This window comes from Palaemon carinicauda, chromosome 42 (assembly GCF_036898095.1).
Source record: "Palaemon carinicauda isolate YSFRI2023 chromosome 42, ASM3689809v2, whole genome shotgun sequence".
Lineage (NCBI taxonomy): Eukaryota > Metazoa > Arthropoda > Malacostraca > Decapoda > Palaemonidae > Palaemon > Palaemon carinicauda.
Window position 1 is genome coordinate 22,555,585 of NC_090766.1, and position 20,727 is coordinate 22,576,311.

General features: G+C 40.3%; 1 protein-coding gene across 2 annotated transcripts in view; it reads left to right on the forward strand.

Moving 5' to 3' along the window:
• Positions 1–20,727, forward strand: part of LOC137633266 (ankyrin repeat domain-containing protein 50-like) — a 128,318-nt gene that overhangs the window by 101,338 nt on the left and 6,253 nt on the right. Inside the window, exons 2-6 of one of the 2 annotated variants that reach the window (XR_011042166.1) lie at positions 6,050–9,098; positions 9,609–9,807; positions 10,119–11,561; positions 12,609–12,943; positions 19,116–19,276. Coding sequence is in view for 1 of the 2 variants with exons in the window: in XM_068365475.1 (XP_068221576.1) it covers positions 6,181–9,098; positions 9,609–9,807; positions 10,119–11,561; positions 12,609–12,941 (4,893 nt within the window). In the remaining variant the exon portion in view is untranslated. The remainder of the gene's footprint in view (positions 1–6,049; positions 9,099–9,608; positions 9,808–10,118; positions 11,562–12,608; positions 12,944–19,115; positions 19,277–20,727) is intronic. The other variant, XM_068365475.1, reaches the window with a different exon arrangement.

Below are 20,727 nucleotides of genomic sequence, written 5' to 3' on the forward strand. Positions count from 1 at the left end.
ATCGTGTTAGTGAGTATATAGAAAATAATTAAAACCAATTATTAACTACCTGTACGTTAACCTTGTCTGTGATTCATGTCTTGTCTTATTCAGATTGTTCTCTCTCTCTCTCTCTCTCTCTCTCTCTCTCTATATATATATATATATATACATATATATATAGCAAACCTATTGTAAGCTGTAGTTTTATATTGAGTGTTTAATTAGTTTTATTCGTAAAATAAGATCACCAGAATTTCACGGTCCACGGTCAACCTATTTTTTTTCGTAATCGTCATGATTTCTTATGTCAGTAAAACATTCTTTCCTATTTTAACCTAATGAATTTAATCCTATCTCATTATTTTTTTTAACTAAGCCACAACTCTAGTTGGAAAAGCAGGATGCTATAAGCCCAAGGGCTTCAACAGCGAAAATAGTTCAGTGAGGAAAGGAAATAATAGTGCTTGAGTGTACCTTCAAGTAAGAGGACTCTAACTCTTGACAGTGGAAGACCTGCAGAGGCTATGGCACTACCCAAGACTAGAGAACAATGGTTTGATTTTGAAGTGTCCTTCTCCTAGAAGAGCTGCTTATCATAGCTAGTGTCTCTTTTCTACCCGTGCCAAGTGAAAAGTAGCCACTGAACAATTACACTTCAGTAGTTAACCCCTTCAGTAAAGAAGAGCATTTTTTTTTCTGTTATCTTAGCGTTATAAGGTATATATATATGAGGAAAGAGGAGAATGTGTAAAGGTTATAACAGACTATTCAGTGTATATGTAGTGCGGTGTGTCGTGGTGTAGGTAAAGAAAAAATGAGCCGTAACCAGAGAGGGATCCAATCAAAGCCAATACGAAGGCCTTGGATGCAATGAAGTACTCTTCGGTGTATGTGTTGGAAAAGGGAAAAGGATCCGTAACTAGAGAGGTATGCAATGTAGTACTGTCTGGCCAGTCAAAAGTCCCTTGTTTTCTTCCTTGTTTTTTTTTTCTGGATAAAAGAATTTCTTTCTGTCAAATTTATCTCAGCAACTTCATAAAGAATATATATATGACCACCCAACGCCAAAAATCACCGAAGTTAGTCATAAACTGTCATACACATCACCTGTTGATATACCATCTTCCCCTTCAAAATAACCATGGAAACAACATTCCATCTCACAGAAACATTCCTGTTCGGATTCTGCTCTCTCTCTCTCTCTCTCTCTCTCTCTCTCTCTCTCTTTTATCGTCCATCCAAAAGGGTTGGTTTCATGAAAAAAAAAAGGCTTTACTGCCTACGCTAACTCGAAACACACGCTCGCTGCATCCTGACCATTCCCGTCATGGCCTCTCTCTCTCTCTCTCTCTCTCTCTCTCTCTCTCAGGATCAATATGAAGCTCATTAAACGTTTCTTTCTTTCATTAGTCATACTCTTGGATCTATGTTTATTAAAACAGGGTCTATAATAGATGCTGCCGCATCCGCGGTCATTTTACACTTGGTGCAATCCTTGTTGTATTAAGTCCTGAGATTCTACGCACCAATCTACGCTTGGTGCAATACTTATTGTATTAAGTCCTCTAAGATTCTACGCTTGGTGCAATACTTACTGTATTAAATCCTCTGAGATTCTACGCTTGGTGCAATACTTGCTGTATTAAGTCCTCTGAGATTCTACGCTTGGTGCAATACTTACTGTATTAAATCCTCTGAGATTTTACGCTTGGTGCAATACATACTGTATTAAATCCTCTGAGATTCTACGCTTGGTGCAATACTTGCTGTATTAAGTCCTCTGAGATTCTACGCTTGGTGCAATACTTACTGTATTAAGTCCTCTGAGATTCTACGCTTGGTGCAATACTTACTGTATTAAGTCGTCTGAGATTTTACGCTTGGTGCAATACATACTGTATTAAATCCTCTGAGATTCTACGCTTGGTGCAATACTTACTGTATTAAGTCCTCTGAGATTCTACGCTTGGTGCAATACTTACTGTATTAAATCCTCTGAGATTTTACGCTTGGTGCAATACATACTGTATTAAATCCTCTGAGATTCTACGCTTGGTGCAATACTTGCTGTATTAAGTCCTCTGAGATTCTACGCTTGGTGCAATACTTACTGTATTAAGTCCTCTGAGATTCTACGCTTGGTGCAATACTTACTGTATTAAGTCGTCTGAGATTTTACGCTTGGTGCAATATATATTGTATTAAGTCGTCTGAGATTTTACGCTTGGTGCAATACATATTGTATTAAGTCGTCTGAGATTTTACGCTTGGTGCAATACTTTCACTGTTAAGTTTTCTGATAGTATAGTATAGGCTATTTGTATTAACTGACGATTTCTTTCGTTTTGATACACATTTGTGTTTTGTGGATGTTGATATAGGCACACATTTACTGTGAACCTTTTCTCTATAATAGAATATATATCAGTGATTCTATTTATTATACAACGATAATATCTTGTTAATTGCTTTGGTGATGATTCTAATAGAAATAATAGTTGTTATTGTTATTTTGAAAGGCAAGATGAAGAGAACATGTATTTCTTTCGAGGAAAAATCAGAAAGAGAATAAAAGTCTCCGTGCCAAGACAGGACTGTCTTTCAAATTGTTTCCTATTATTTACACTGGGACTTATTTTCCTCACAGGAAAGATGCGGAAGAGATTAGCTTAATTACTCGAACTTTTTTTTATTTTTTTTTCTAAATCAGCGAGAGATTATTATCACATTTCTTTCTGTATTTCATTTGAAAAGTTTAAGGGACAAAATGTTTTTTTTTTTTTTTTTTTTTTAAGAAATTTAGTCTTGAAGACAAACATATCTATTACATGTTCCCTAGATTCAATCGAATTCATATTTTACCCAATGCTATGATGAGAATGCTCTCTCTCTCTCTCTCTCTCTCTCTCTCTCTCTCTCTCTACAAAAATATCTTTTACCTGTTCTCTTGATTCAATTGAATTCATATTTTATCCAATGCTATGATGAGAATGCTCTCTCTCTCTCTCTCTCTCTCTCTCTCTCTCTCTCTCTCTCCAAAAATATCTTACCTGTTCTCTTGATTCAATCGAATTCATATTTTACCCAATGCTATGTTGAGATGCTCTCTCTCTCTCTCTCTCTCTCTCTCTCTCTACAAAATATCTTTTACATGTTGTTCCCTTGATCCAATCGAATTCATATTTTATCTAATGTGATGATACCTTTCTCTCTCTCTCTCTCTCTCTCTCTCTCTCTCTCTCTCTCTCTCTCTGCGTTGTTTGTTTTTATGTATGTTTGAGGCCCCTTTTCCATGTACTCCAACGTCGTCCTCCTCCCCCTTTCGACTTATTTTTTTTTTTTCTGCTGCGTTTTTCTCTTTTCAGAGAATGTCGAGAATAATACGACGATATTAAGTGTGTGCTTCAAGGAGACCCAGATTGAAGTGTCTTATCATATCGATCCACTGCTGTTTTTTTTTTCTTCTTTCTCTCTTTCCCATTCCCCCCCCCAGTTTATTATCCCCCCTCCTTTCCTCTCCCGTCTGTTGATGCCACCCTTCCCTCCCTCCTCCCCCCCTCTCCTCTCCCTCTCCCTGTTAACAACATCCATTCGCTTTTTCCCTCCCAATATTCTTTCCCATGAGACAGGGGATTTTACATTTCTAATTCTTGGGTTTGTTCGGTACGTTGTTTTTCATGTTTATTCACAAGTTATGTTTTGTGTATGAAGGGTAGTGTATTGGTTTGTTTATTTATTTAACAATTGTTGTTTTTGTTTGTGTGACTATATGTGTGTGTATATATATATATATATATATGTGTGTGTGTGTGTATATATATATGTATATACATACATACATATATATACATACATACATTATATATATATATATATATACACATACATACATTATATATATATATATATACATACATTATATATATATATATATATATATACATACACATGAGTGTGTGTGTTGTATGTATGTATTTGTGTCTGTAGAATGATGTGGATACCCTTGTGAGATATATTTTGTTCCCTTCAAAGGACCGGCCTCCTATTATGAAACTTAAATCAAAGTAATATGAGAAAATCACTCTGATATTCCATGTACTGTTAAATATCATATTTTCTGTTAATTATCTGGAAGATAGAGTTTCAGGTCTTAATCTATAACTTGGGTACGCGTTACGCCGCCCGTCAATAATGACGGCTAAATATGCAGATAGTTACACACACACACACACACACACACACACACACACTCTTACCACCCCTTCCCCTTTCCTAACCACCACATGGCAGTTTGGGCAATATGTGGGAGATTTTCTTTTAAAGGCCGCTCATGAATGACAGAGGCAAGGGACTGTGATATTGCCTAGCAAGCTGGACAATGCCCTAGAGACTGGTCATATATATATATATATATATATATATATATATATATATATATATTTATATATTATATATATATATATTTATATATTATATATATATATATATATATATATATATATTTATATATTATATATATATATATATGTATATATATATATATATATATATATATATATATATATATATATGTCAGAGCCCAAGCCCCCCTCCACCCAAGCTAGGACCAGGGAGTGCCGGCAATGGCTGCTGATGACTCAGCAGGTAATCCAAACATCCCATCCTTAGCTCACAAGGATGGTGAGGTTGCAGTGACCAAATGAACTAATGAGTTTGTGCAGGACTTGAACCCCACCCTGGTGATCACCAGACTAGGACGTACCCAACAGGCCATCACAACCCTAGTGGTTGCCGCTCAGCATAATTGGAAATAAATATATACATATATATCAACTCTTTTTGAGTTTATATATATACTTTAACGTGGTTAAAGGGGTTCTGTATGACCATGATCAGCGAAGCTGCACTAGTCAGGGCCACCGATACTAGGTTGGTTTGAGTGACCACTGAAACGAAAAAATTTTCCCCATAACCAATCCACAGGGGGCATTGTGGTGATGAAAACTGCAGTGGACTAGAAATGGATGCATTTGTTGTTGTTGCACGCACGCTGTGTGTGTGTTAGTGTCTGTATATTTGTGTGTGTGTGTGTGTGTGTGTGTGTATATATATATATATATATATATATATATATATATATATATTTATATGTATATATATATATGTGTGTATATATATATGTGTGTGTGTATATATATATATATATATATATATATATATATATATATATATATGTGTGTGTGTGTGTGTGTGTGTATATTGACACTTGCTCTTTATTATATAGGGTAGATTATAAGGGGATATTCAAAATAACTTTTTTAGTTCTGCCTAATCTGTTGCTTATGGGTCACAGCCTGCTCAATCTTTCTTTGCCGTCGTGAGTTTTGGCTCTGTAATACGTGAATACACCTAGACATAATCTTCTGGCCATATAATTTTTTGTAGTTAAAATTTACTTTATTTTATTGCATTGACTTTTATGAATAAGGATATTGTGAGCATAAGCGAGCCACCTCTTTGTAAAACGTTGCTTTGAAACTGGCAGCAGACCTTAGGAGTCTGGTGTTAGTGGGTCTCAGCAAAGTCTGGGTAACCAATATACATAGTGTGAACTGTAATAATATTAAAAGGAATGGTACATTATCTGTGGATGCTTTCAGCTACAAAAGGTTTTTTTGCCCCCTTAGGCAATTCAAAATCTTAACTTTGTCCATGGTGCCCCTTTTTAGATTAAGGGATACATAGTATGTACAAGTAATGTTTTCTTGTCTCTAAATTTGGAATTTTTTTTTGTATCTGAATATCATTGTAAATGTTTGTGTTACTTATATATTTATTTTCCCTGTGATTTACAGCATTGAAATGTTTATAAATAGATTCGAGTTTGATTCCGTATTCATGCTAAGCAATTCACCATGAGAGAAATGGCAGTCTTTTTATTTCCATTAATTAAATGCCTTTAGCTGCTATATGAAATAGCTTGAAGACCTCATTGGTCATTAGCACTAGCAAATGCTTCATATTCATGGAAATTAGCTTCTGTAATATTTTTATTCTCTCATTGCAGGTGTAGCGATGATGGTGCTGATGACAATGGACTCGACCTGGAATTTCCCAAGGGGCAGAATAAATGCTCCTCCACTTGGCAAACCCTGAGTCCCCTTCGCTCCTTGCGCCCGCCCCGCACTCGCCGCTGCCATGGCTGCTGACAGCGGTGTGCCGGGGCGGCGCTTCTTGTGTCGTGAATGGGCGTGGGCCAAACTTTGGGCCTGCTTAGAGCAACGCCCAGCAGCCAAAACCTGCGGTGCTCTATTGGTGGGTGGTCCTGGCACTGGTAAAACTGCCCTCTGCACCCAGCTGGTAACGCCAACCACATCCCATGGACGTCACGCTAGTGCTTTACAGGCTCGGCTTCTGGCCCACCACTTCTGCCATAGTCACGATGCGGCGTCACTCAGTGTCGGCTGCTTCATCCAGTCGCTGGTGGTGCAGCTGGCGGAATCACCCCTGCTGCCCGGCTATGCAACGAAGGTGGAGGCTGCTGATGTGCAGGCAGCGCTGGAACCTCGTACTCTGCACATCAACCCCGACGATGCTTTGAAAAGGGCAATATTGTTTCCCCTGCTGGAACTGGACCCGCCGGACAAAACTCTACTCATAATGGTGGATAGTATAGATGAGACTGACCTGCAAGCCCTACAGGGAGGTGCTCCACGTGATGGAAATAATGCGGAGATCTCCAACAACAGTTGTCCTTCCAGAACTATTGCCGAATTGTTAGCCACTCATCACCATCTCCTTCCTCAGTGGCTCCTGCTGGTAGTAACAGCACGGAGAGGGTCAAGGGCTATTATCAAACAGTTTGCTGGATTTAGAAAAGTAGCTTTAGATGACCTACGGAGAGGTCACGTGGTGCGGGATGTACAGCAATATATACTCTGCAGATTAGATCGAGAACCTGCTCTTAGACATCACCTATCCCGTGAGACTGCTGAAATGCTCAACCAGTTACACATAAAGAGCAATGGTTGCTTCCTATATTTAGAAAGAGTTCTGGACGGAGTAGCAGAAGGATGGGTCACTTTAAGAGAGATACGCCATATACCAGGTACCCTCAATGGCCTTTACTTATGGCTCTGTCAGAGACTATATCCTCGTAGACATTTCCAAAGGGTTGCACCGTTACTCTCTGTTATTTTGGCAGCAAGAGCTCCTCTCACTCAGGAGAAACTACGCGAAGCTATTGAAATTCGGAATCCAAATCTCACAGATGAAGATTGGACCAAAAGATGGTCACTTCTTGCCCGTGTCTTGTCCCCTGATCATGATGACCGTGTTCTCCTCTTTCACCACAGTTTTGCCGAGTGGTTGTTAGATGTGAAGCACTGTACGCAGAAGTATTTGGTAAATGTAGCTGATGGACATGCCATGCTCGCTATGTGTCTATCAAGGGAGGGTCCCGACCTGAACGTGACTCAGGTGCACCAATTAGCCGTCCATCTGTCACGAATTCACATGGAGCCTCCTTTAGAACAGTATCATTTGCCATTATGGATGGTTTCTTGTGGTGTACCTCTTGATATTTGCTCAGACTTACCACCTCCCAGAGATCAACGGGCCTTAAAGATATTGCAAGATGCTGGAGCAGCACTTCCAGATGATCATCCTCAAGATGAAGAGGATGATGATGTCGATGATGATGATGATGATGACGAAGAAGAAGAAGGGGAGGAAGGGGGAGAGGAAATATGTCCAATAACAGAAGTTAAGTATCAAGAACTGGAACAAGAAGAGGAATTAGAGGAGGAGGATTTACCAGGTCAGGAAGAACACGAAACGGAAGAATTGGAACAGGAAGAGGAGCTAAAAAAACTAGCGGAGCATCATGAAGAAATGGGTGATCTTATTTGTAACATAGATGGTTTACAATTAAAAGAAAAAAGTGTGGAAGAAGAGAAAGAAAAAGATGATCAAGAAGAGAATGAAAAATGTGAACAGAATGATAATGTCAATACAGATTGTAATAATGCAGAAGATGTAACTGAAACCAAGGAGGAAATAGAGATAGGTAGTGCAAGGGAAGGTCAAGAAGATTATGAAAGAGAGGAATATGTGACAATAGTGCCATTGCCTGGTCAGTTCTCTAATGGGGGAACTGGTGGAGGTTGTAGCACAGAAGGAGCTGCCAGTTCCGGTGGACTTCCTAGCACAAATGGCCGTCATAGCACAGGTGGCAGGCAGAGCACCGGTGGTAGGCAGAGCACCGGTGGTAGGCAAAGTACTGGTGGTAGACAGAGTACCGGTGGTAGGCAAAGTACTGGTGGGAGGCAAAGCACAGGTGGACGACATAGTAGTGAACATAGCAGTAGCAGTAGTCGTCGAAGAGAACGTAGAAGGCGTCGTCACCGGGAGGATCCTCTTTATCCTTATCTTCGAGGTGGTCCCGTGGACCAAGTGGACGGTTCAGGGAGGTCACTTTTGCACAGTGCATCTCATCAGGGCGATGCTTCTCTAGTGCGTCTTCTTCTAGATCGTGGGGCATTTCAAGGGTTGCAGGACAGAGCAGGCCAAACACCTCTCAATCTTGCCGCTCGTCATGGCCATGCGGAAGTGGTGACCATTCTGCTCAGTGCTGGCAGTGATCCAGACCATGCTGATTCTGATGGGTGGACCCCCTTGAGGTCAGCTGCTTGGGGTGGACATAGTGAAGTGGTTACAGCTCTCTTAAATGGCGGGGCATTGGTTGATTTAGCTGATGGAGATGGGCGTACTGCATTAAGAGCAGCTGCTTGGGGTGGTCATGAGGATGTTGTGGGTGCTTTATTGTGTCATGGTGCAGCTGTAAATCAAGCAGACAGTGAAGGCCGGACTCCGCTTATTGCAGCAGCTTACATGGGTCACAGTGAAATTGTCGAAGCTCTCTTAGAGGCCGGGGCAGATGTTAACCACCAAGACATTGATGGACGAACAGCTCTTAGTGTTGCTGCCCTGTGTGTCCCAGCCAGTGAAGGTCATGGCAGTGTTGTTACTACTCTACTTGAGAGAGGAGCGGCTGTTAATCACCAGGACCATGACGGTTTGACGCCTTTGCTAGTGGCAGCTTTTGAAGGTCATACGTAAGTTTAAATGGTCTTTTGGACATTTAAGAAAAAAGTATTATAAACCCAAAGAAAAACTGAAATACAATAGGTTTTCTGAATGAATTATTGTAGATATATTTTATTACTATTATTAAGTTGAGGGTGCCAAGTGGTGATTTTATGTGGATGTTACTCTTTGTCCATGAATTGCATTAATTTTGAAACTTTTAAATGTTAAAATATGACTAGATATCAATCTAATATATTGTCTTATCCCCATTACCTTTATAAGTCCATAGAAAGTTTTTACATAAGTGATGTTTGTGTGTACAAATCTTTTTCTGTTATTTTTTCATTGCACATATTTAATTTATTAGAAGTTTAACAGTAATGATCATAATTTATTGCATACTAATTGCTTTTGAAAACAGGAAGTTTATATTTTAAAGTTTGACATTCAAAATGTATGGCAACTGTGCTGCTTTCACGAATATCATACACTACTATCTTGACTAGTCAAAATATTTATGAATTTTTTTACAACAGTGAAGTATGCGAGCTGTTGCTGGAATATGACGGAGATGTTGACCATGTGGATCGCTCCGGCCGAACTCCATTATTAGCTGCAGCGTCAATGGGTCATGCAGCTGTAGTGGAGCGCTTGCTATTCTGGGGCTGTTACGTAGATCATATTGATGCTGAAGGGAGGACAGTACTGAGCGTGGCAGCTGCGCAAGGTTCTCAGGTATACATGACAAATCGGGTTTGGGTTATTCCCATGTGTTTTTGGTTAAAAATTAACATGATTTGATATAAAAGGATATTGCATCTGTTGCAGGATTTACTGAATACTGTAAAAATCAAGTACATAATATTTGCAAGTACAGTACAGTGTTAAGAAAACTACATAAACTAATGCACAATACTATTGCTTTCTGTAAATAAGTGAGGTGAGTTTTCCGTGAAGTAGATAGTAGAGCCAAGTCTGACCCCTGTTAATTTATTGTTGACATAATAAATAGGCTGTGTGCTAATATCGTAACATTTATTTCACAGGATACTGTAAGACTGCTATTAGATCGAGGTTTAGATGAAACCCACAGAGACAACGCAGGATGGACTCCACTGCATTATGCAGCTTTTGAAGGTCACTGTGGTGTATGTGAAGCTTTGATAGAAGCAGGTGCTAGAGTCAATGAAGTCGATAATGATGGTAAACATGCTCTTGTCTTGGCTGCACAAGAAGGTCACACGGCAGTGGTATCTGCACTGCTGGATGCCAACGCAAATATTCATCACACTAGCCACGATGGTCGATCAGCACTTCGTGTAGCTGCTCTAGAGGGTCACAAGGATGTTGTACATCTCCTCTTGTGTCGAGGAGCCGATCTCCACTATAAAGATGCTGATGGAAGGTCTACTCTGTATCTTTTGGCTCTTGAAAATCGACTGGATATGGCTCGCTTTCTCATGGAAAGTGCTGCTGATGTTGAGAGCACCGATTTGGAAGGTCGAACTCCTCTCCACGTTACTGCTTGGCAAGGACATACTCGTATGGTTGCTCTTTTACTAGAAGGTGGTGCTCATGTTGATGCTATAGATAAAGAAAAAAGGACTCCATTGCAAAGTGCTGCCTGGCAAGGTCATGCTGAAGTTGTAAGGTTGTTGCTAGAACGTGGTGCAACAGTTGATCACACTTGCTCACAAGGTGCTACTGCTCTCAGCATAGCTGCACAAGAAGGCCACGAAGATAGTGTTGCAATTCTGTTGCAGTATGGTGCCAATCCTGCTCATTCTGACCGATGTGGTCGCACTGCTATTAAAGTAGCATTAAAAGGTGGTCACATTCATCTTGCTCGTATGTTAGAAGAAAATTTAATCCAACAGCAACAGCAGCAAGGTGGTAATTCCCGTGGAATCGTGACCTCCTCGTCTGTGGGTTCTGGTTCTACTGCAGAAACTAAACCATGCTCTGCTCTGCTTTGTCCCGGTTTAGCAGCTTCTCCAGCGGAATCTCCAGAATCAACATTTGAAAAGCGGCGGTCGGTAGCTTCCCTAGGTCAGCATTCTTCCTCTAAATCATCAGGCAATCTCACCACCTCAACGCGATCATCAGGGGGTCCCAGGGCCCCCACTCCAAGAGATGTATCCCTTCATATTCAGCATCATCATCAACCACCTTTACCTCCACCTGCACCTTCAGCACCTCCAGTTTCTGCTATGTCACCGGTTCTCAGTTTTACACAACAGTTGCAACAGTGTGGCCGTGGACGTGGGCGTCGCAATCCTCCCCCACCACAGCCAGCTCTTACTCCCCTCGATGAACCTGCTTCACCCTTATATGCCTCTCCACCACTGTCCCCTTTGAGTGATGGTCCTGGTGGAGGAAGGCATCTCCCTGGAGGAGCTATCTTGGAAGATGATTACACAGTGCCAGTCCAGCAGTCATCTAAACGAGCACCAAGACCATCTGCACCCCCTGTTAGTCTTAATCAAGAGGTACAGTTGAAGATTGATTTTATTTTGCCATATACTGTAGTATGTTGTTCATTATAATCTATTTTAGGTACATTTATCTCTGTCAGTGCAAGAGTTAAGACTTTCTTTATTCTTGATTATTGAGATGGTTTGGAGATGAAATGAATAGTAAATTATAAAAGCAGTAAATATGGAAATATGGGGACAAGGAAATTGCGGAAAATAGATAATACCGTAGTGGAAGGTAAGACTGACGCTGAGTTCAAGAGGACGATACATGACAGGAGAGGATGAAGGAAACCCATTCTACATATTGATAATGAATTGAAATTTATTCCAGCTTAGTTGTCCGTCTTTTTTTACCTTTACCTGGTTTCTATTTTTACCTCTCAGTCAAGAACAATTAGTGGAATGTTCAGTTTGCTTTGAGGTAGTAATCATAACTTCTCTTTACTTTTGTCACTTCCATTTTCATATTTCTATATTTAATTTTGCTTTTAAGATATACCTGTGAATTCTCATTTTACCCCTTTAACCACTGATCACGATACCATAAATTACCGTATACTGTATTCAAGTTAACTAAACATTTATAAACTACCACTTACATTGCATTGTAACTCAAAATCTAGATATCATAGAGATAATAAACTATGGTGGAACACAGTAGATTAAACTTAAATTGGCCATTTGACTAATTATTTCTTTGAACACTGTAGTGACATTTTTCTCACTTTCTCTCTTAGTTTTCACAACTTCATTTTTGCTTATCATTACCTTTAACCCTTTTAGGTTCCATTTTTTATGGATATTTGGAAAAAAAAAAAATTCAACAGTGATGTTTTGTGGTTTTATGCAGCATAGACAGTATATATATATACACGTGTGTATATATATATATATATATATATATATATATATATATATATATATATATATATATATATATATATATATATATATATATATATTTTTTTTTTCTTTTCCCAATACATATGTATACTGTATATATTTTATCTATACCCTATATATATGTGTGTGTGTTGTTTACCTATTTTGTTTTCACAGATAAATCGTCATCACAGCGGAGTGTTGCCACCTGGTCTTGGTGGGAGTAACATCCCAGGCATGGGAGTCAACGTCCCCGGGGGCATTCCAGGAGGAGCCGGATCCCCTGGATCATCAGGATTCACTTTTACTCAAGACCAGCACATGAGGATCATCTTGGGTACCCGGTCCCCAGAGCCCCGTCCTCGTCGCAACGGTATCGTCACCAATCCCAGCCTTAAGGCCGCTCACGCAAAGGCCGCTCATCTCCTCAGGAATGGTCTTAGTGGTCGCCCAAGACAACCTCCAGCCCGCCCTAATGGACTCCCACTCAAAAAAGAAACACCACTATGACCGTAAGTTTTAACTCTGTGTTGATGTTCATTTAGTCACCTCTGGTTAATTAATACAGGGTTTTTCCTTTATACAGTATTTTATTTCTCTTAAACATAACAGTCGCTCAAGAATGAATATTGAATCTGGTATATATTTTCTCCCTAAGAATAAATATTAAGAATTTGTTGTATTATCAAAATTTACCGTAATAATTATCCCCAACCCTAATTTATGTAAACCTAATGCTTATGAGTGGAGAGGATAGGAGATATGCTGATTGACTGCTCACTTAGTTAAATGAGCTGTGCTTAGATGCTATAATGCAAGATATTGAGCTTGATATTGGTCTGCAACCAGCATTAAGACATATCCTGCCACACATGTGTACAGGGCATGTACACAATGTGATTACTAATTTAACAATTCCTCTTTACTGAAGAGAATTTGCACAATGTTTGAATTTTGTAATTGTTCCGACACTACTACAAACCTTACGCTATTTATTATGGATTATGCTTTCGGCAAAGCTGAAACTAACCATTAGACTTTTTAGCGAGGTATAAAGTACCCTATTGCTATTGCTAGCAGGGGGGTTGTGCGGTTTAGCTGGCCACGCCATAAACACATGCACAAGTGTTGTCTAGTCACTTTTTACCTTTGACTCGGTGAGAGTAGACGTCTGTCTCTCTCTCTCTCTCCTCCCCAACTGTTTTTTCTAGCCTTTGACTTACGTTTTTTATTTGTTTTTAAAAGTTCTTTTATCCTTATCTTTTGTCATTGGGTGTCTTCTGAAGGGCTCAGTCCCTTCCCTTTGGTCTCTCTCCTTTGACGCAGTACTTCCCATAAGATGGGGGTTCCTCCTCTATGCCTTCCTTAGAGGGAGACCGTTTGCCGCCTTCTCGCCGACATCCCCGCTCCCCCTTGGTGCCATGGGCAGCGACTGATCCTCCATGGGGAATAGCCCTTCCTGCTTGCGGGTTAGGTTGTTCTCCCAATTTTTTTCTTCAGGTAATTAATTTGATATCTCTTTATACAGCTTTTCGACGCTGTACTCCGTTGTTCTGGTGAGGGCAGACACCAGGAGTAGTGCGCTGTTCTGTTCTCTTGGGGGGCTCCTTTCCCGTCCACAGGACAGGTTGTGCTCCCGAGGAAGTTTTTCATTCTTTTTTGTTTTCTTCAGCATTAGCAATGACATTCTTCGCCTATTGGCTAAGGCAGCTGACATAACGTGCGGAGCAATCATTCCCGTGGAGTCTGCTTCCCCTGTCCCGTCATCGCTCTATTCTCCCACGTCTGTGGCAGCTCCTGATCAGCACGCTGACATTGACCTTTCGGGTTTAGTTCCTTCCGAGAGTGTTACAGTTTCTGCAATGCTGCTTTTGCCCCTTTGATCCTTACATCATGGTGTAGAAATAAGTAAAGTGGCAGACTGGGTTCCTTCGGGCATTCCAGTCGGGGATCCTTTTGGGGTGACCCGAGAAACGAGCTTTGGCCACATTTCACTGGTAGCGTTCCATGCCGACCTTCAACTTGAACAATGCGATTGATGGGAAGCAGAGACCAGCCACTGTTCGGCAATCTTCCTGCTTGCTAGGAGGATTGCAGACAGGGGCAACAGGGTATGGTCGCCTTTAACCATCCTAACAGAGACTTCCTTCACCTGTTCCATCTCCTATTTGGAAGATTCCTCTGGCGAGAATTGGATTTGTTCATTCCTGCCCACGGGTAACCCCTTCATGGGGGGAACCCAGAGAACAAGCTTCGGGTTTGTTCTCAGGCTTCACTCAGTGTGAACCTTCAATTTGAGCTAGAGCTCGTTGAGGGTAAGCAGAGAGTGCCACCTGGAGGTTTGCCTCCTGGTGTTGGAATTTTCCATTATGAGGCAAAGGTCCTCCACCAGCCACTGTTCGGCAATCTTTCTGCTTGCGGGGAGAGTTGCAGACAGCGGCAGTAGTTGTTGGTCGCCTTTTCCGGTCCCCAGGAGAGACTTCCTTCACCTGCTCGGTCTCCCCTTCAGGGGATTCCTTCCGAGGGAATTGAATTTGTCCATTCCTGTCCATTGCGCTGACGTCGTTCTTCGGGTTTCCCCATTCCAGAGAACAAGCTTTGGCTTCGTTCTCTCGTAACATTGATACCAACCTTCAGTTTGAGCTAGAGCTCACTAAGGGGATGCAGAGAGTTCTACCCGGGGGGTTTGCCTCCAGATGTTGGAACTTTCTAGGGAGTCTCTCCACCAGCCACTGATTGGCAATCTTCCTCCTTGTTTGGGAATTGCCAACAGGAGCACCAGATGTTGGTCACCTTTCCCATCCACGGGAGAGTCTTCCTTCACCTGTTTGGTCTCCCCTTCAGTGACCCCTCCAGCTGGAACTGGATTCGTCCATTTCCCAATCTTTTTCAGACCACCTCGCCCAGCCCTGCTGCAGCTACACCGTCAGCTCATAATCAGGCGACTGCTGACGTTCGCCTTTCGCCAGCCTGTGATCATCCCTCTTTTCGCTGTTCACCAGCTTGCTATTCGCAAACTCATGATCGTCACTTACCATTCTCCAGCCCATGATCATCGCTCTCCATGCTGTATCATCATTCGCCTGTTACTGATCGCTGTTCTCCAGCTTGCCTGCTCACCGTTCATCGATTGAAGTTTGCCAATTTGTCGTTTTCTGATTGTCAGTTAGCCGTTCCCGGATTCGCCATCTCAGCATTTGCCGAATCGCCATCTCACCATTTGCCGAATCGCCATCTCGCCATTTGCCAATCCGCCATCTCGCCATTTGCCAATCCGCCATCTCACCATTTGCCAATCCGTCATCTCGCCATTTGCTTATCATCATTCGCTGATTGACAGTTCGCCGATTGCCGATTCGCCAGCTCACCAATCATCAGCCCACCGATCGCAGTTTGCCAATCCCCACCTTTCGCTAGTTCGTTGTTTGCCAGCTCACCATTTGCCCGCTCGCTGTTTGCCAGATCGCTGTTCATCAGCTCACCAATCACCAGATCCCCTTTTGACAGTTTGCCGATGGTGCCGTTCGCCGACCAACATTTGCCAGCTCGTTGTTCGCCAACCAGCGTTTGCCAGCTCGTCGTTCGCCAGCTTTGCCGTTCACTGTTCACCGGCTGCTCATGATCGTCACTAGTCAACTCTTGTTTAGGTCGCTGTTAATACCAGCATCCACTTCCAGCACCTGATGTATTTTCCTCTGGATACTTTTCCTTCCGAGGTAAAGTAGCTTCCATGACGATCTGTTCTGATTGAGACCCTCACTTAATTGAAGCTTGTGCTTCATGTGAGACACTTACTATTATAGAGGACCCTCATTTAGACAACATTGATAGTCTTCCCCAACTCTCTTTGGTTTGCAGTGCTTCGTTAGCCCTCCCACATGGAATTGAAGGAGTTAAGCACGAATCTCCCTCTTGGAATCTAACCCAGAACTCTACAATGACGGGCGGGGTATTGCACAATGGTTACCCTTGGCGCTTAATACCCCTCTCACCTCTTGGATTTTTTGTTTGTATCAAGCAGGGTTTCTTCAGTTTCTGAGGTTTTCATCTCCTCCTCCGAACTTCAAAGAACCCGCATACATGTGGCCAGGCTTCTTCATCGACCCGTTCACGGATGTTCATCCCTCATGAACGTAAGTTCTTCGCCTACACTTAGTTCCTATTACAGAGCAGCTTACATGCCATGTGCCTCAAGGACGAGGTTGCTGCTTCTGCCGCTTCTTCCTACCTTGTTTCATGTTATGGTATGTGACTACCTTACAAGCCGATTTTGTATTGATAGAATCCGTGCTAGTTGTGCAGCTGTCGGCAGCAGATCGGATCTCGGACGCTGTTTGTGGAGGGGAGGAATATTCATTGAATCTGGTCCCCCGCCTACGTCGTGAACCATAATCCTGCCGGCTTACTCTCTCTTTCATTCCCTCAGTTCTAGGGGATTGAATTGTCTCACTGATGTGACAGCTATAGCTACTTAGTTGCTAAGATCTTCCCTATGCATCGGAGAATCCGGTCAACCCTTGGATGGGTGACCTGAGAACACCAGAGGTTGGTGGCATCTTGTGTGCTCCCTCGGAGCCTTGTACGAGCACCTTCAGTCTCCATCCCCGGCTTCTTCTTCTTCTTCTTCTTCTTCTTCTTCTTCTTCTTCTTCTCCCCCCCCCACTTAACTAGTGGTAGAGTACTTCATACCTAGCTAAAACGTCTTATGGCTACTTTCAGCAAAATAAATAGCTACAGATTTGTATCGTTGGGAGAAAAACAAATTATTTCCAAGTATCCTGTCATGTTCAAGCAGTTCAACAATTTGGTCGCAACCAGAATGTATACTCTAGAATACTCTTTAATTGAGTCTTATGAAAGAAAAGGTAAGACTTTTAAATTAATGTACTTGCAGACTAAAAAGAATTGGTATATTTTCTCAGGGTAGACAACTCTCCAAAAAGTTTTAAAGCCTGTATAAGAAACGTCTCGGAGTTTTTGTAAACGTAAATTTAGATGAACTGTTTTAATATTTTTATTGTGATATTTTGAATACTGTTTTTCTGTTTGGTCTGCAGAAGCTGATCTATCTTAGATTTTTAGGAATAAACTTGTGGTCTTTCTATCCCTAATCTGGAAATTAATCTCAAATACTGTTGTTCAATTAGTTTATTGAGCATGTAGTGTAAGATTTTTTATGGTTTGTAACATTAGCTTTATATCACCCCAAACTATACCATTCCACCGAAGTTAATCCTAACAGTCTCGCCTAATTTTTTTTTGAAGCAGGGTATTCTAGAAGTTTTATTCTGGCAGTGACCAATTATTATGCCGCCCAATCAAATAATTAATTTAGCAAAACCTTCAAAGTCCAGTCTTAGTACTAATTCTTGTTTTTTAGTTGAGCAGGTTGACATAAGTCTTGTTTTCTAGTTTACTGAATTATTTGTTACTTACCAATTTAACTTAGCTATTTATTATATATATATATATATATATATATATATATATATATATATATATATATATATATATATAATTTTTTTTTTTTTGGCCTATTGGCATGCAGCCATAATAATAATTAGAATAATACTTATGCTATATTACTTCAAATGTTCCACTACAGTATTATGGATACAATTCACAAGGGGATTATGACATTCTATTAAGATGCTTAACACATTGAGGTGCATTAAGAGGACATTGCCGAGCTGCTTATCAACATAGAGGCGATATATCTTTTATTTTGATCATGCAGTGAAGCATAAAGTCTATGGAAAATGAGACAAGCTTCTAGGTGGTTAGATATAGTTAGGCTTTGTGGTATCCCTTCAGTTTTAACCCTTCTACCGCCAATGGACGTACTGGTACATTTCACAAAACTCATCCCTAAACCCCCATGGACGTACCGGTACGTTGTTGCAAAAAGCTGCTATTTGCATTTTTTCAGATTTTTTATAACTGTATGAAACTTCATGCATTTTCCAAAATAATGAGACCAACCTGACCTTTCTATGACGAAAATTAAGGTTGTCAGCGCGATCTAAAAAAAAAATATTGCGAAACGTGCTCGAAAATGGAAAAGGCCTCAGGGTTAAGGGTGGGAAAGTTCCAAATAGCATTGGGGGTGAAAGGGTTAAGATACCGAAGATTTTGTGAAGAAGGTTTGTCTAAATACCTTTGTGAGTGACAGGATGCTGTCCATCATTCCTGACACATTTGTTATACTGTATATGGCAATGATGAGATGAAATGGTCTTAAAGGCTTTTATTTATGAATAAAAAGAACATTTCCTTATTTTTTTCTGTGTCCAGCCTATTTAAACTTGCTTTGCTTTATGCATTTTATAAACATGTAAAAAAAGGCTTGTTAATGCATGTGACAGATTTTTTAAAATGAACCTAACATCTTTGAAATTACGTTCTAAGCAGTAGATGGAGTAAAACAGTGAATAGACATCTAGAAATTTTTCATCCCCATAGTAGAAATGAAAGAATACCTTTTCTCCTTATAAGTGGTGTTTGATTATTTTACTATAAAGTTTTTTGAGAGGCCAAAGAGAGGGGCCTTATCTCATTGCGAAAATCTAACATACAAAGTATGGAATGCAAGGTTTTATAATTTAGTAGCGGCATTAAAATAATGTAGTTTTTGGATAATTATGTAACTTAATCTAATGCAATCAAAATCCCTCTCATTTTCAGAAAGATACAAAATGTTGAACCTTTACCTTGGTATCAAGGAATGGAGTGAAGATGCAGACTGTCACTGATAGGAATGAAAGCTTTAATTGTAGAATTCAATATGTATATGTCTGGAATGCAACTAAATTGACCTCCTTTCAATGGCTGTTATGTATTAAAAGGTATGTTTTTGTGTAATTTGCTAAATGTCCTATGCTTTTTTTTATACTGTGTATATAGTATAATTTTCTTGAAGGCACATTGATTTTCTGATACTAGAGCACACACTAAGTGGTTTCTTTAATAATGAGTGACTTTGTCTCAGCTTAAGTTCATTCACAAAACAAACGTGATAATTACACCTTGTCTATGCCAGTACCATATTTACAATAAGTATAGGAGCTTCATGTTGATTCTTACAGTTCCGATATGATAATAGGAATTGACCATGGGGTGTCTTAACCCTTTTGGTGAAAATGACTTTGTGTCCCTTTATTATTCCTGTGAAACTCCTCTGATGTTCATATTGCTTCTCTCTTTTGAGCAGTTTACATTTTATTGTCTATCACAAAATTAAAATTTTCTGTTTTCTCTCCTTGCAAAATCTCCCCCCCCCCCCCCCCCCTCTGGCCTCTGGGAACCATCAGGCCATCTGGTGGTCAATGGCAAATATCTAGTAGATGGTATGCCATAGTTTCCTTTGCCTTTCAGTACTTTCATTGTCTGTAAGTGTTCAGTTATTTGTATTTCTCCTTACAATTCTAATTGGGGTTTAGATTTTTAACTTTTAATTGGGGATATATTCAAGTTTATGTATGAATAAATAAATGGCAATGTGAATATGAATTGTGCCCTGCTTTGCAAATCATCATGTATTTTTTTGTTAGAAGAATTAGTTTGAATAAGTTTGTGGAAATTTGATTTCTCTAAGAGAAGAAATTATCTACTGCATGGTTATAAAGGTTTAGTTTTAGGCTTATCAAGTATCTGGGCTTAAATTTATCCTCTTCAGGTTTGGTTGGTCTCTCTCTCTCTCTCTCTCTCTCTCTCTCTCTCTCTCTCTCTCTCTCTCTCTCTCTCTCTCTCTCTCTCTCTCTCTCTCTCTCTCTCTCTCTCTCTTTTGAAGGCTGTGATTTTTTTCTTTTCTTAGGAAAGAGCTTTTGGGAATGACTCAGTAGCATACTTCACTCTTGTTTTTCAGGCTTTCATCTAAAGGAATTTAGATATACCTTTATTTTAATCATTAACAAAGTTCAAGGTTTTAATTACATTTAGTTTTATAAGGTGGTTATTGGGAATAGTTTTGAAATAGAGTCTGGAAATTAAAATGATTCTCGGATGGGTCCATACACCCCGTAGGACTCAGCAATATGAATCTTGGGGAATGTCACAAAAATTAACAGAAATATTTTAATGACAAAATTTATTTCTCTACTGATCTGATGTTCATATGCATGCTCCCCTCATCCCCATTCATCATTTATGTTACGAGACTATTGATGTGGTTTCAAAATTGAGAACTGAAAGGCAAAAGAAAATACAATGCATCATCAAGATAGTTGGCATTGACCACCAGATAGCTCAGTGGTTCTGAAGGAGAGGCATTTTGCAAAGGGAGTAAACGGGAAATTCT